The following is an 18,019-nucleotide window of genomic DNA, read 5'->3' as shown; positions in this document are numbered from 1 at the left end:
AGAGAGGCAAAGAGCAGAGAGAGAAACCAATCATAACAGAAAGTTGGATGGTGAAACGATACATAACAGAAAAGGAAAGGGGAGGGAAGGAAGATGGTTACACAGGAGTTCCCAAAGGTATAGAACCCAGATGTTTTGGAGAGAGGTTGAAGCAGTGACAGGGTAAGCAAGATTGATTCATGTGGGTGCGGAGAGAATGTGGTCGGTGGAGGGAATGATGGGAAAAGAGACAAAAGAAAATGAGCTCAGTTACGTAGAAATGGAGCATGTCAATGCAGAGGTCAGAAGAGCAGGAAAGGGTCAAAGGCGCAGAAGGCAGTGAGGGCAAGAAAGGACAAACATTTTCAGGCAGGTGAGTTAGTAACTAGGATTCTCAGCATGCAAATTTGGATTGCAAAATCGGTTGCAAAGGCTGGTGCTACAGCAGGAGTTCAGTCGAATTAAGTAGGGATAGCAGGGAAAGCCATGCACAAAACAGCTCCTCTGAGGGAAAAACCATCAGCCGTAAAGGCTTAACCATTTTATACATCATTTATAAGGTCTCATTTAACAGAAAACATAACTTAGTCAAAAGGTGAAAAAGTAACATGGGGAAAAAAAACTTAAATAAACAAATCTGAAATAACATACCTATAGAAGAAAAAAAACTTTCATTTTTTAAGGTTAATATTATTACAATGGCAGTTTCTCATCCACAAAATTTATCAAAAATGTATCCATTAATGCCCTAGTATGCTGAAGATGATAATGGTATGGTAATCAAAGAGCAAAAATGCACATTTGGTATGTCAATTTATGCAAAATAACAAAATACTTTATTCTAACACAAATTGCCAACTTAAGTGTGAGACTTACATGGGTGTCCTCTCTCTGCAAGTGAGGGGGAGACAACGATGTGCAGGGTTAACTTTACATTAACAAACTTAACCAAACAAACAGAATTAGAACCAGGCCAATGTGAAAGAACCGGTGAGGAGAGTGCAAGAATGAGAAAGCAAAGAAGTGCAATAGTGAAAGGCATAATGGAGGGTCCAGAAATACTTACCCGTTTGACAAGCCAAGTCCACATCTTTCTCAAAGTCCGTCTGTGCAGGTGAATGAAGGACAGAAGAGAGAGAACTTAATCTGGTTACAAACGACATGCTATCCATAAGTGAACTATAATATAGATGCCAGTTCTTGATAATTTACATACAGTCATACAACTTTGGCATGGTGAAGGGTGGAGCTGAGGGCAGTAACAGACAGTATGTGGCGGTTAAAGTCCATCAAAAAGAAACAACATTTTCATTTTAGCAATCACCACACAGTTTCGACAAAGTCCTAGTCTAATGCAACACATCTGCAACACCTCTACAATAAAAGCAGATCCCTTAGCACCAGCACTAATTACATTGAACCGAAGTGAAAATAAATTAGCATATTGCAGTCTGACACAGCTGGGCTTGACTTTCTAAAAAACAAAAACGGATATTATTTTTATGAAAAGAGGGTATGACTCAAAAAAAAAAAACTCAAAAAAACAGTGGATGCAAAATGACTGTGTCCCTCAGGGTAAACTGTAAACGTCCATCTGAGAGCAGCTCTTTTTAACTCCAGGCCTTCATTGGAATTCAGTGTTGGTTAGTGCTGCCAAAAGAATTGACTCTCAAAGGAGTTCAAAACAAAGCTTTAGTGAGGGTATTACACTGTGGAGCAATTTTAGCATTCCCAGTGAGAGCAACTTATATGTATGCATATACCTGCATGTTTAAGTTGAGACCTGCGACTGTGCAAAACCTCTACTGCACAGCCATGGAAATGAAGTTACTTTGTACTACATAAATTAAAGTCAGATCTGTTGACAGCTAGCAACTTATCTAATTAGCGGGCTAATATGCTCACAGTACGCTATCAGCTACTCTAAAACTGACAGCACTAACTCTAAAGCAAACACATGCAATCACGTTCATTTCAGAGACGTACGGTCATATGATTTTGCTCCAGGACTAGGCTCTGGCGGTGAACGTGGGCACGGTTGTGGTTGAGTGTATGTATGTGGTTGTGGTTCAGGGTGTGGTTCTTGTCGAGAGTGTGGTTGAGAGTATGGACGTGGTTGTGGTTGAGGCCGTGGGAGTGGTTGTGGTTGTGGTTGTGATTGAGAAGGTGGTTGTGGTTGTGGTTCAGAGTCTGAGTGTGGTTCTGGTGGAGACTGTGGGTGTGGTTATGGCTGTGTCCATGACTGTGATTGGCCAAGGCTAGAGGAGGGTGGGTGGGGCAGGTTTGGTGGCAGCCTTGGCAGCACCCAGGTGGATATCGGAGTGACCCACACTGGTCCTGACTGTAGAGGCTGGGCTGGTGTGGGCACCTCTGCCGGCAAAGAGGCAGAACGGAGAGAAAGGTAGAGAGAGAAAAAGTGAGCGGTGAGCTGAGGAGATGAAGTGGAAAGGTGGAGCAGACCTGCAGGGGCGGTTATCCCTCTCATCCAAACCTATCCACACACATACACAATTGGAGAGTTCCTGCTGTAGTTACCATGGCTACAAGTCTAGTCTTTGACACGAACAAATCGCTGCAGGACACTGGGTAAAGGGCTTAACAACTATTAAAATACCCCACAAGGTTATAAGTGCTAAGTATGTTACTGACGTGCTTGATTGTTTTCTTGTAGAGTATAATTATTGGTCAGTTTATTTATAGTATATATCTAGATCGACCTTACAACATTTTAATATGTGCAATGCTATTCAAAAAGCTTCTGATTTTAAGCACTTATGTCTCTACCTTAATATTAGAAACTGCACCAAAAGGGCTTCCTTAAAGGAAACAGGACATTGATGGGAGCTGACCAGGATTTTTAACCAGCAACCTCTGTAGAATAGTCTTTCGCATTCGGTGAGCCGCCTGCTCCAATTTACAATACAACACCCACTTGAATCACCCAGTAACCCATGCTGTTTAGGAGAGGAGGAGCTGACCCTCTGAGATTCCCACGTGAGATGAAATGGAATGGAATGCTATTCACCATGATCTGCACCTGGCCGTTCTTGCAGGAGTCCGGAGAGTTTTCACTGTCGTCTTTGCAGCCGCCCATCCTGCAGCGCACTGCATCCTGCACCTGAGGTGGGAAGTCATGAGATACAACCAGGGTAAATCATAGAGGCTCAAAATCGAAATCTTAAAGCATGAAATATAAAACAAGAAAGCAATCAATCAAATACGAAAACAACATCGTTTCAAACCTCTATAATGACAATCACACAGCAGCAGAATATTAGGATTCTACGATGCATCGTGATGCGGACGTGGACGACTGTGCATAGATGCAGTAATAGACCATAATCGATTATAGCCGTTTCAGCCTACTAACGTTTCTCTGATGTCATTCGTCACATACGCGCTTGTCTCGCTTGCGTAAAATGGTGGAGAGAGGTGAAACACAAAAGCGAGTAATACAAAATGCACCCACTATTTTAACATAGTGTGTGTGCATGTGTGCGAGTGTGTATGCGTGCGTTATTGTAACTTAAGTACTCTACTTGACAGTTTCATGCACTTTTAGTATTTACTAGTGTTTATTAGTTCTAAATGCTCCTGTCTTCAGCTGTGTTCAGACTTAAGTTTTGTTTAACTACATTCAGGAAGTGTACTTTCTTGGAGCAGATACAATAAAAAAGAGTTCATATATCTGACTACTTGTATTCACTGACGAAAATGTAAGCATGTGCAGTATTGCAACGCATTGTGATGCATTGTGATATTGAATGGAATCCTTGACATGATAATCGAATTGAATCATGAGGCCAGTGATGATTCACACCCCTGCAGAATATGGTTGTCAGTCCTGTTTGTGTTCATATATAGTTCAGGTATAAAAGAGAGTCTCAACTGCATTTTATAAGCATAGTGACCTTAAAATTTTGGTTAGTATGGCGAGAGAATGGACCATAGAATCACCAAGAGTTGGATACGACTGAAATGTAATGAGAGAGTGAGAGTGCGTTCTACAATGCAGATGAAACATTTTATAATAATTAAATCAATTTTACAATCAATACCTGTCATTTTGGTTTAGGCATTCAGTGTTAACGAAGAGGAGTTATGTCATTGTTTTTCTCATTATAGTCATCCATCACTGCATTACATGTAGAGTGTCATTGATTCTTAAGATTGTTACATCATTATTAAAAAAATAAAAAAAATAAAAATGAATAGGAGGGGTGAATATCTCTTTCTTGCACAATTGCACAAATGTTTACATGGAACTAATGGAGAAAATAAATATCCTAAAGGCACTAGCAGATTCTATTCACTCAGGAGAATCTATCGGTTTAATCTAGTTAGTTTAGTAATCTACAGAGGGCATCCGTTTGCAATTTTTCATAAAACTTTGATATTAGTTTATATTCCTGTGTGACAAACATTGCAGTGAGCCTGTTTGCATTTCTGCAGGACGGGTTTACAGAACTGCATATGCTCTACAACAATAGAGAGGAAGACACTCTCTTTCAAAAAAAAAACAACAACAACGTGATAGGCTGTTTTCCCTGACGACAGTGTAGCCTTAGCAACGGGATGCCACTCATTTGCATACAAATTTATGGCCACAACGCCTACAGAATGACCAAGTGAAAGCAGTGTCTCCTAACTGGGAAGATCAGAGCTCTTATTGCCAACAAATACATAACAGATAATAACCAAGCTTTTCTTACACAATCTGGATGCACAACAGGTGATAAAAATCACAAGAGGACAGAGTTAAATACTGATGTAAACTGATGTCTTAGACAACGTTCAGACTGCAATTTTTTAGCTCACATGTGACTCAGATCTGTTTGTCTCATGACAGTGTGAACAGCACAAACCACATGGAATCTGATCTTTTAAAATCCGATTTGAGCCACTTCCAAATGTGGAACTAAATCAGATACAGGTCAGATGTTTAGCTATGCGACCACAGTCTAAAAAGTCATATCGGAATTCATTCTTCATCTTTTTTTTCTTCTTTTTTAAAAATTTCCTGCACATAAATTCGCTGGCTTCCGCAGTAGATCACACTATAAATAAATGCATAATCACTTACTTTAATGTCCACTGTGTTTACCTCCGTATGACAACTTGCTGCGTTTCATCTTTTTATCATTCTTTTGCGCATGCGAGTTAGTTCAGGACCATAACCTGTTCACACTGGATTATGATATTGGCCACATTTAAAGCAACGATGTGAACAGCTATAAAAAAAAATCGGGTCTGAGCAATAAATCGAACTGAGTACTAAGGCTCGTAGTGTGAACATAGCTTTAGAAATGCACTTTGTTTAACTTCCAGGAGGGGAAAATGTGCAAAACTTTTACCTTTAAGGTTACAACAGTTTGTCACTCAGGCAGTACCCCTAAAGGGACAATTTTGTACACTGATAAGGTGCATATTTGTACCCTTGGGTAATAATATGTGCCCTTAAGTTACTACTATGAGGGTAAACAAGGTACAGAGATATCTGGAGGCACATTTTAGACACGTTAATTCTACAACATGTTGTACATATCCCAAGTGGTTGATCTGACACAACCTTTATGGTTTGCAAAGGTTACACGCTGAACAAATGACACATTAATCTACTGGCGTCCACAGAATAGCATCAAACATATGCTGTTGAAACACTTTATTTATAGACTGCACATTCTCTGCACTGTTTAGTAAATCCCTTCTCTTTCTATTCAACTGAGCATGAGTTATCATGCTGCAACACTATTCACTGGCCTAGACCGGAATATGTAATCAGTCTGCCTCCCTCCCCACAACTAAAATTATGATGTGCAGGAACAAGGCTGTTTCGCAAGACAGAGCAAGAGGCGGTCTCATTCTCAGTTTGTTTATGGATGACTGTCTGCTGAGTCAAAGCTGTAGACGTATCAGAGTGACAGCCGATGGCATGCCTTCTAGACTCTCTCTATCTTCACTAATGCATGAGAACAAACTATTCCCACACTCATTTGCCTGTGCTAATCACGAATGCTGCCTTTCCATTGTTGGCTCAGCCATTTCAAAGCGTAATTCGCACATCAAACTGCATATAGCGCAAGGATCCGGTGCACAAACTCCACTCCACTCCCTTGTTTTGCTAAAGCTATTAGGGATTACATCAAAGCCTTGCCAGGGATTTTCATATATTTACTAAAATAATACCAGGATTTATTTTACTCTAATCCTTTGGTTTTGCGATATTGATTTAATATATATGGCTTAGCGATTTGGAACTGATTTTTTCTCTCCCTTCTTAAACTCCAGCAGCATATTTTAATTTACCCGATGCATGAAAGTCAGCCACGGTTATCACAGAACACGCTGGAGAGTTGAAGCTGTCACATTTTGGCAACAGAGTGACTATAGTTTGACCCATAAGATGATTTATTTATGGCTGCTCAGATCAACCCATTATAACGTGGAAGTAGTGCATGCTATTTCAAAAAACTGATCGTCTCAGCCAAGTTTTACTCCTAAGTGGACCTTAAAATAATGGACTCAAATAAAACTCCTCCAGCAATCTCCATTTAAATACACCTCTGACTGTCCTCTAGGACTGGCAGTATAACAGTGCAACTTTTATTTTTTATACTGTTATGGCCAATCACACACACATAGGGCAATGGGGTACAAAGCAAGTGTTTTTTGCTAGTTTCAGCCTGACGCAGTTATCATTTTCACGTCCTGCGCCACGTTGTCTAAATAGCGAATGCATTTGTGCGCCCATGTGCGTGCTGGTCTGAAAACGAGGTGTGTTCTGGCGCATTGTTGGCGCGTTGCTATTTTGAGGCAACTGAAATAGACTGCGCCATTGACCAACTGAAACCTGGTTATTAGTAATATGCGCCTATAGGTGGGTCCACAACACGCATACACTTTGCTTATTACACACACAGGTTAGCAGCACACAAACATGATTTGATATTGACTTTGAAGTGCTACATATTGCCAGTGTTGTGCCTGAACGCGTTCATTGAACGATAGTTTATGAACTCGTTCATATTTTGGGTGAACGTGAACTGAACGTACCGTAATACTGCCTGATGAATGTTACTGTGAACTTGTTCATTCTGGGGTCTGTGAATGCCACGCTCTCAGTTTAACTTTGTTCAATAGAGTGCCAGATTTCTATAGAGCCTTCCAGGCGAAACCCCGGCTAAAACACACCGTAAACCGGCCATAATATGTAGTGGAAAAAACACCCAATCTGGCAACACCAGCCACCAGTGTCTACTGACTCTCTTGTTCCATCTCGTTCATCAAAATGAACAAATCTTTTTTCGAGTCATTTCGTTAATTTAAGGGGCTTTAAATGTTATACTATTAACACATCTACCTACGCAATCTTGATCATATTCTGAATTAAGAAATCATTATAATGCAGTCAAAAATAATTTACAGGGAACATAAATAATTACTTTACCTTCCGAGTCTTTCGTTCATTTGTCACATGACAGACGCAATGAATGGATCGCTCATGAACGACTCATCACTTACGTTACAAATCAAAACAAAAGCAGCAAGGAGGCTTCGTATGATCATTTAAAGGTAGGGTAGGTAATCATTTTTCTAAAAAAAAAAACATTCCAAATTTGTTTAAACTGTCTTTATATACCAATACATAATTAAAATGTAAGTACTCTGAAAAAGAAAATATAAAAATCGAGTGACTGTAGACCTTTTAATCTGCAATAAACACAGCTCATTATTTCCATTCACTCCACCCCCTCCCTTCTGAGCTCCTTCCAAAGCCACGCCCCCAAAACACATGAACGCGCGACGCCAAACGCTCAGGCTGGAACAAGATGCATTTATTACCTGAGACGAGTGGAGAGGAAGGAGCGCAGTACATACAGTGACATCATGTCAGAATCACATGTAATAAAATACCTAACTTTATCACTATGAATATAAACAAATAAGATTTCTTTTAGTACTCACTATCAAGCTAGCATATCGATAATGGTAAAGTTTCATTCGGTAACGAGCTATATTTATAAGGCAAAACTAAAAACAGGTTGCATTGATACACGTTTTTCCATTACCATCAGTTACACTGTGATGAAGATGAATTTCGTGTAAGATTCATAACATATACGGTGTTTTGCATGTAAGAGTTTCCATGATGAAAACATTGTTGACTCTAATGAAGACTAACGTACACTCCGAGTCCGGAGACAAGTACCGCATCGTCGGTTCGAGGACAGGTCCGGGGTTGAGGGCGAAGCAGAGGAGGTCGTTCAAGAGCGCGGGCAGGGTCCGAGGAAGTAGTTTTTGCCTTGTTTGCCTTCGCTGACTGCATATGCAGGTGCTTTGAGCTGAATATTTCCGAGAACGGTGACATGTGATGAGTGCACGCCGGGCAGCGCGCGCAGTGGGGCTCGGGGCGGGCACGAGACATGAAGGCATCTGATTGGTTCTTTACATTCGCACCGAATGGCAGTGATTGGTCAGAGTTTTTACTGTCCTGCAGCTGCTACAGAGGTCTGATTTTTTTCATTCCTTTTTCTAAACACATAATGTATTGACTACTATCAGGATGGAAGGACCATTTCACCCAGTATAAAAAAAAGTGTTTCTGAACAGGATTACCTACCCTACCTTTAAACGAGTTTTATGTCAAGGTCAGTGAGGATGGGAAAATCTGACGCATAGCTTCAGTGTTAAAACTGATAAAATAATTGTCTGTGGTTCTATATGGGCTGTGGAAATCATTTTGAAATATAATATCTCGCAGCAACATGGAAAAAAAGTAACTATGAACTAGTTCATTTTTGGAACTGTGAACTTAGTTCAAAATTTTGAGTATGAACTATGAACTGAACTGGTTTATTTTCTACCATCTTGCTAATAACATTTCTTTAGTCATTCGGCAGTCTTGCAGACTTAACCCCTGCAGGAAATCCACTCTTACACTCTGATGCTAGGTGCCCAGGATCCCCAAAAGACCCCAGTCTCAACTCACATTCAGAATTAGGGTTGTATAAAAAAAAGTAACCCACTGACCTCTCGGCGCATGGCACAGTGCACGGTGATGATGACGAATCCCTGGACTGAGTCAAAGACGGCGAAGAGCACCTGGAAGAGGGTTGATCGGCGGTCTGTGATGGCCAGCACAGCTGACATCCACGTGAGCGCCAGCAGAGGGAGAACCACACAAGAGCTCCATAATGACGCCCTATGAAGAGAGAGTACAGAGCAAAATGCATTTCATCCTTCATGCAGCAAGGTTGTGACATCACCGCACCTGGAATCATTAACCATTAAGATCAACGATTATCACAATTAGAGTTTTGATGGAGCGTTGATAAGGTTTAGAGACCAGCACAGCAACACAGACATTTAACTGAGAGTCAATACAGCGTAAATGTATGCGTAATGAGTGGTAGTAATTAAAAACCTGAAATCCCAAATCAAGTGGTTGCTATATTTTGTGTGTGCAACAAACTGAGTATTGAGAGAGTATATTTAAAAATGTACCAGTTACCAAATTTCCCACCACAAGTTTTGTGCATTTTTAAGTATCATATTTATGAATACACTACATATGTGGTAACTTAGTAATGATATTAATATTTAAGGTAGCACTTTATTTTACAGTCCGGTTTCGCACGTACATACTAAATACTTGTAGCAATTACAATACTGGGTTATAACTAGTTACTAACCCTGAACCTACCCCTAAAACTAACCTTAACCCATGTAGTTACCTTATATCACCTGAAGTACTTTGTTGGGTAAGTACACTGTAAGTAGACGTACTGTAAAATAAAGTGTGACTATATTTAGCAATGACATTATTATTGGGTCACACTTCATTTCGATAGTCCACGTTAGACATTCTACTAAGTAACTTTGCAACTACATGTCAACCACCAGTCAGTCTACCGGTCATTAGAGTATTAATATACTAATACAGTCTATAGACTGTCTGCTTAATATCTGCTTAGATTTTATTTTGATGCTCCCCAACAAACAATCTACTGACTAGAAGTAACTTTGTAACATATCAGTAAAATATATATTTTTTTCTTCTAACCCTAACCCTAACACTAACCCTAACCAAACAGTCTAATAAAAGTTAGTTGACATGTAATTGCAAAGTTACTTATAGTTAGTATAATGTCAAAAGTGGAACTGAAATAAAGCGTAACCTATTATTGTTTTTTTTCTTTAATTCACAGACACACATGGTCAATCCAGTTAGGACACACTCTCACATTACTCTCACAAATAATTGCTGTTCATAATGCTGAGCACTCATGCTAACATGCCCTAATAGATTTCCAACATGTTGCTAATGCTACAGGAGTGTTTTGGTTCTGCATCATGCAGAGCCTATTTAGATAAATATTAGGTGACAGTAAGGACTTGTCTGCTTAAGCTCAGTGAAGCAAGGGCTCACCGCAGCTGGGCATCAATTTAACATCTTCACGCTGCACTGACTCAGTCTCCTGCATGTGACTGCAATGGGACGGACATTAGCAATGAGACAGAGATTTGCTCCTATATGCAAATCTACTAAATGAGTTATCATGCTCATACAAGAGCAATGCAGAAAGACAAGGTTGACTTGGTAAATGTAAAATAGCATGACTCAAATTCATTGTCCTCCTCTAACTAACTGTGGAGAGAAAGCATGGGGTTTGGATGGAGCAGGAACCTCGGTATTAAAGGAAATGAGGTAATCGGTGGGATCATGTGAACATGGTCCACCCAAACTTCCTTTAGGAAGTCCTCTTCATTAATTTCTATAAATGGAAGTTGTATTATGGCGCCACACACACATGCCCCATATTTATACACGGATAGCTGAGACAGGAAAAAAAGCAGACAGCAAGAATGAGATGAGGAACAACAAAAATTAAAAATTGACAAAGAGAAAGAGGAACAGAGAAGCGATATCATTCATTTCATGATCATTTCAATAACATGACTCCCTCCAGCAAATAGAGGTCCAATTTATCCAAAGCCAAAAGAATCAGGGGTGGCCCTTGATCCACACTCTGGTTCTTTACCTCTTCAAAGAGCACACCGTGTTTGTGTTTATGTGCGTGTTTTTGCAAAAGTCTACAGTCAACACAGCTGAAGACATAGAAAATAAAAAAAATAAAAATCATGTTAGGAATATTTTTGTCTGATTTTCTAGTTTAAATATTTAAAATCCTTGAAATAAGATAATTAACTAAATTTACAACATTAGCATACAGTAGTCATAGACTGGATCTTGAATATAAGTGTATTTTGTCTTACTGCATGTAGTGAAAGATTTTTTGCACGTTTTTAAATTTTTTACTCCTCTGTGGCAAGACAATATTTTAATAACAAGCCTTAATATGATTCACAATTAGACACAAAATACTTCAGAACAGTGTTTTTGCAGTGCAAAAGATGCATATGAACATGAAACGAAACGGGAAAAAAACACACACAAAAAAACAAGCAACAACACAAAGCAAAGCTAAGCTAAGAAAAACATCAACAAATGCAAAAAACAAAACAAAACAATCAAACAAAACAAAACCAAACCAAAACAAAACAAAACAAAACAAAACAAAACAAAACAAAACAAAACAAAACAAAACAAAACAAAAAACAAAACTGAATGAATTGTCTGCCTTGGACACTTTTATAACTCGATTGCAAAATGTTTTGTAGTGAGTCCTGTAGGCTTATGTTTGATGAATAAAAGATGTTTAAAAAAGAATGTTTAAAGATTTAATTTTAATTTTTTATGTCTATTCAATGATTTATAATATTGTAATGCCTTAAATTATCTTATTTGAGGGAATTTCTCAGCAAAGATTTAAAAAAGTGATTTTGCAGTGTAGTTCTGGAGTGTGATGACAGGAGGGTGGCTCTTTGAAGAGTTTCTGTTTCTTACTGTCAGTTGGGCTCTAGAGAGATAAAGAGAAAAAAAGAAAGATATGGAGAGAGAAAGTAAGAGACAAAGAGAGAATATGGAATGAGACTAACATGGCGCTGCTGGCGGTAGAGCTGGACAGGGCGGTACTGGAGATCACGCCACACTTGGAGCATTTCAGGAGCAGCCTGCTACGCGCTTCCAACGGTGGACTTCAGGACCCAATACACACACACACACACACACACACACACACACACACACACACACACACACACACACACACACACACATACATATATATATATATATATATTGACATGGGGAAGAGGTTGACATGACACACAGAAGCAGGGAGATCCAGCCATACACCCACATTCATGCCAATACACACAAACGGCACGATGGTAAAAGGTTGAATGCAGATTGGAGAGGAATTGCAAATGGAATATTTGGAAAATGACAACAAAACAAGTACATAAGGAAAGGGAACACATAAAAGAGAGGAAAAAGAAAGAGAAAGACAAAATTAAAGTAATGCCAAGAGAACAGCATCGAGCAATGAACAACAGCAACGGCAGAGTGAGATCTGTAATGACTGTCACAGCGTGAAAGTAGCTTGTGTGTGTGAGAGAAAGAGACAATGAAGGCAGGAAAATGATAAAATGGAGAGAAACACAGTAGAATGCAACCACAGATCATTAACAATCAGCAGATGAGGCAGATGGGAGCTGCAAAGACTAACCTACTTCAGATGCTCACTGAAGTGTGTGTTTGTGTGTTATAGGAGTTTTTGTGTGTGAAAACACGAGTAAGACTGATGCAGAGAGAAGGATAGTCTCTCGCTGTTGGCACACTCACACACACCTGATACCGCTCGTGACCCTTGATTTGTGTAGGCATTGTTAGGAAGCAGACCAGCACGTCCAGGTTGGTTTCCCTCGGGTCATTAACCAGGAAGTTCAGTTTTTAATGAACCTCGTTACAATCCCCCTCAGCTTTATAAATAAAGGTCTGGGGTGTAAAAGTGGCACTAAAGATTTAAAGGAGAACAAATACTTTCCCTATCAGTAAAAATGTGTGAATATATAAATACAAATGTGTTGTGTCTTGTTGCATTGGGAGACATTTTTAAATTAAAAGAAATGTATGCTAAAACCATCTGAAAAAAAGAATTCACCAATGAAACAAATACATTCTAAGAAAATCTTTATATCTTAAACCTCAAAAAGTTTTGCTTCTTAGGTAATTTTTTTTTAATTTTAAAAATAGTTATATTTCAAATAAATACTGCTCTTTTGAACTTTCTATTCATAAAAAAAAAATCCAGGAAAAAAAATCCAGCACGGTTTCAACAAAAATAAAAAAAGCAGGAAAAACGTATTCTTTTTTTTTACATTGATAATAATAAGAACCATTATTAATAATTGAACAGCTGTGTTGTTATAAATTATAATAACACAAATTTTAATAATCCCAAACTTTTCACTTCTAGTGTCTTTATAAATACACTACTGTTTGAGTCAGTGTTGCTACAGTATTCTGGGCAATTAGTTATTTAGGGTATGTTTACACGACAACTATGTACTAAAACCAGAAACGTTTTTCCTTTGCATTTTTTAAAAGTTTCACGTACAGACGACAATGTTGTTAAAAAGATCCCTGTTCATATGGATCCACGAAAATTACTAAAAACGCTGTATTATTCATGCCAGGCCAGTAGTTGGCGATGTCACTTTGTATAGAAACACTACATGCCTATAGACCCTTTTACTGTTTGTACACAATGATGACGTATGCGCGCGCATATTGGCAACGGAAGTATGGCGAGAATCAGCAGCGTGTCAAGCTACGCGAGCGGATTAAACAACAGACGCGAGCATTTTTGATTATGTCCTCGCTCCAATCAACACGTTTAATCGCCTGCAGCCACTCTTCTGAAACGGCCGTGATCCTGTCGGAATAATATAAAACTTAAGCCCCTTGGTGGAATATCGATTAGTGCAACCGTAAACGCAACAACCAGACATTTTGATGCTGGGAAACCGTTTTGATAAACTTTCGGAGTTGCTAACACGTTAGAGCCAGTGGGGAAAAACACCACTTCCGTTGCCAAAATGCGCGCGCAACTATTTGATCACGTGGCCTGTAAAAGGGTCTATAGACTGAACATGTAATATGCATGCATGCATATGTCATATTTATATTTTTGTAGTTTACACGGAGACGATAACGGTATCGTTTTCAAAAACTTGAACTTTGAAGCCCATTTTAAAAAGGTTGCGTTTTCATGCCCCCAAAACGCTGTCGTCGTGTAAATGAACAGCCAAAACATAAAAAGTGGTCTGTTTTTTTGTTGAACACGGTCTTGTGTAAAATCAAATGGAGTGGAGTGCAATTCATTGGTTCAGTGCTTTAGGCGATCTACTGAATATACATACACTTGATTCAAACTTCTGTGTTAGTGCATTATTAAGCCATTGTAAATCAAAGCAATACAATTTTAGTCTTTTTTATGTTAGTGTTCTGAGAAGATGATTGAAACAGTAAAGGTAACAAAATACATGCAGTCTTATGTCACAGAGTTGGAGAAAGTGCTCAGAACATTAGAAATATGCAAATGAGGGGGCACTCAGGGTCAGCTCACAACAGTGGACACATTTATTTACCTAACCCTAACAATAAAAGCAAAATACTACATTTAGTATCCTTCTAAAGAAAATAGAGAGCTGCTTGCCTGTGCGAAAACTATGGAAGTAGAATAATATCAAATGTTTTTGAAATAAAAAGCCTGTTGAATTGCACTACTTGAAAAAAAATAGGCATTGCATTAACCATGCTTGCATTTTAATGCATTGTATTTTTAGTGCTTACATTTTTATGGGCTAAAATTCAACATGGTTGAATATTTAAGCTGTGAATATTTCAATTAAAAACATTTCAAACACCTTTTCATTATTAAAAATTCAATAATCCATATTCACCTTTCATATTTCACTTCCAAAATATTCAAACTGTTTAAAAATACAACCAATAATATTCAACAGGCAATTTTCGGTCCATTTTATTTCGCTTTGCAAATTCGCTTCCACAAATTCAGTGGTTCAAATTCGACAGTAAATTCAACATTGACGTCCATGAACTGCAGGAAAAGCAGTAGATTGCCGAGCATACTCTCCATCTGCTGTTAGTCGACCTCACCATCAGATGGTGCAAAAGCGCTTGTTGCTGACGAAGACATTCATTCATAAAATGAAAATGATTATCTGTGTCAGTATATGCGGAACAGATGATAAACACACAAAAGCTGTGTTTATGTTTCATTCAATAACTTCATTGTTACTTTCCCTGTGTATTCTACATGTCATCAGCTTTCTCTACCATGAACAGGATTATAATCGGTTTCCCTCAATACCTCATACTCAAGGATTTCCCTTCCGTTGATAGTGATATGAAAGACCAATCTTGCACCTTATTAGGGAAGTAGGCTGTAGGCTATTATATAGGCTACAGGCAAGAAGATGGTCTCAGAATATGAACTTAACGCGCAAAGTTTCATGCTGAGCGTTTCGTGATATACTGGCATAAAATCAACACACATATATATATATAGTATGCATACGTGTATTGCATTAGCTTAAACTGTCACAGCACTTGCATATTGTCCTCCTATTGTTAGTTTAACTGTAAATCGCTTTGGATAAAAGCGTCTGCTAAATGACTAAATGTAAAAATTGGCTTGATATTGGACATTAGCACATTTAGGGACCGTCTCTAAAGTTGCATTCAACATTGGCATACACGTTTCTAACTTCAATAGCAAACTTAAATTTATTTGAATAAATATTAAAAATCCAAAGGGTGCGCATTATGCCTGACACTAAATGAACACTTTACAGTTGGTTTTATGACTGTAAGTCGTTCTATTCAAATGCTATCGGAGTTAGAAACGTGTATACCAAAGTCGTATACACTTTAGAGACGGTCCCTAAATGTGCGAATGTCCAACATCAAGCCATCTTTATGCCAGCTGCAGTCTATCACTGGGAAACGCTCAGGATTCAGCTTTACGCGTTATTCTGAGTCCATCTGCTTGCCTGCGAGTTTGGTCTTTTACATCACTGTAGTCCATTAAGCTATTTTAAGCGTTGTATATGTCCAGCAGGGGAATCCTTAAGTATTGAGGGAAACCCTAATAGCCTGCATGCAGCACATCGCCACAATATAAAGTTAAGGCAACTAAACAACCAAGAGAAATATATGTCAACCTCAAAAATTTAACATTGGATCTGTATATCCGCATCGGGGAATAACATTATAATCTCGTTCACGGTAGAGAAAGATGCATGTAGGCTACACAGGAAAAGTAACCGTGAAGACACTGAATTTAACATAAAACAGCCGTCATAATAATCACAAATACACTTACATTGCTGTAAATGAGTTTTATGAATGAATGACTTGTTCTAACTGTTGCTGGTCTTCAACACGCGCTTTTGCACCATCTGCTGGTGAGGTAGACTAACAGCAGATGGAGAGTATGCTCGGCAATCTACTGCTTTTCCTGCAGTTCATGGACGTCAACGTTGAATTTACTGTCGAATTTGAACCACTGAATTTGTGGAAGCGAATTTGCTAAGCGAAATAAAATGGACCGAAAATTGCCTGTTGAATATTATTGGTTGTATTTTTAAACAGTTTGGATATTTTGGAAGTGAAATATGAAAGGTGAATATGGATTATTGAATTTTTAATAATGAAAAGGTGTTTGAAATGTTTTTAATTGAAATATTCACAGCTTAAATATTCAACCATGTTGAATTTCAGCCCATAAAAATGTAAGCACTAAAAATACAATGCATTAAAATGCAAGCATGGTTAATGCAATGCCTATTTTTTTTCAAGTAGTGCAATTCAACAGGCTTTTTATTTCAAAAACATTTGACATTATTCTACTTCCATAGAAAACCACTGCTAATATCCTAGAGTGTTGAGGGTGGTTTATAGGGCATTGCTATGTGGTTGCTAAGGTGCTTTGAGTGGCTTCTTACTGGCCCACTCAAAATTATTTGATATTTTGGTTTCTTAATTTTCAAATTCTCTAATACCAAAAATGTATGCACCTCTTGATGAAAATAACATCACAACATTTATTTCCATCAAGAGGTACATATCTTTTTGGTCAAGATATTGTATTGACAATGCAAGAGTCCAGCACTCTGTAAAGTCTCATCCAGCACATCCCAAAGACTTTCAATGAATCTAAGGTCTGGACTCAGAGGAGCCAATTCATGTGTGAAAATGATTCTTCATGTTCCTCCCAACCATTCTTTCACAATTTGAGCCTGATGAATCTTGACATTGTAATATGGTAATGATGTGTCTTCATACATGGTTAAGAAATGAAAAGCTACACACTCTATCAGTTAGGGTTAGAAGAACTGTGGCCAAACATATAACATGCTAGAAACATAATAATCACTGCTAGGCTTAAGCATGTGCCCATTTCAGTCCAAACAGCATTTATTTTGGCCGGGCAGTGTATATGTGAAAGACAACATGAGAGAGTGTGAATATGGAAATGAGTCGAACTGAATTTAAACACTGGGACATTTTTATGTACAAGCCACTAGCTGAAAAATCCATAGTTAGCCATTGCAGCTCCCAATATGCATTGATCTCCCTTGTACATAAACATTACAGGAAAAGAAAAGTGGAAGAAGAAAAAAAAGACAAATCAATTAGAGCAAAACTGCAGAATGTCCTGGAGGGATTACAAATATCCAGTCATTGGATTAGCTCAGATCTCTGATTAGCTCCTCATTCAATTAGTAAGACCCACAGTTTCCTGCCAAGACATCGGTATGGTGGTCCACCAAAGCAATGCCACATATCTAAATGACATTTGTACAGCATGCATTCAAAGCGGAGAGGCTATCGGTACCCATTAGACACACTAATTCAGTTGCACTGTAATAAGGCTGTTCTCATGCCTTCAGTGTACTATTGGCGAAAACGCGATTATGCATCGCAATGAGCTTGACATCAGGTGACCCGTGAGCTCATTTTAAACAATGCACTGCACTTAAAAATGGCGATTTCTGATGTGGTCGTAGTTTAATTAAAGATGGAGGGCTGTGAGAACACTCTTAA

At 38.5% G+C, this 18,019-nt stretch overlaps 1 protein-coding gene across 1 annotated transcript in view; it reads right to left on the bottom strand.

Moving 5' to 3' along the window:
* The window catches only part of adgrb2 (adhesion G protein-coupled receptor B2), a 331,945-nt gene that overhangs the window by 22,852 nt on the left and 291,074 nt on the right, over positions 1-18,019 (bottom strand). Inside the window, 5 exon segments of the mRNA XM_082187020.1 lie at positions 856-870; positions 1,046-1,085; positions 3,005-3,097; positions 9,010-9,181; positions 11,980-12,078. Of these exon segments, the coding sequence (XP_082043146.1) occupies positions 856-870; positions 1,046-1,085; positions 3,005-3,097; positions 9,010-9,181; positions 11,980-12,078 (419 nt within the window).

The sequence above is a fragment of the Leuciscus leuciscus genome (genome assembly GCF_965113295.1).
Source record: "Leuciscus leuciscus genome assembly, chromosome: 12".
Lineage (NCBI taxonomy): Eukaryota > Metazoa > Chordata > Actinopteri > Cypriniformes > Leuciscidae > Leuciscus > Leuciscus leuciscus.
This window is presented reverse-complemented; position numbering and strand designations above follow the sequence as displayed.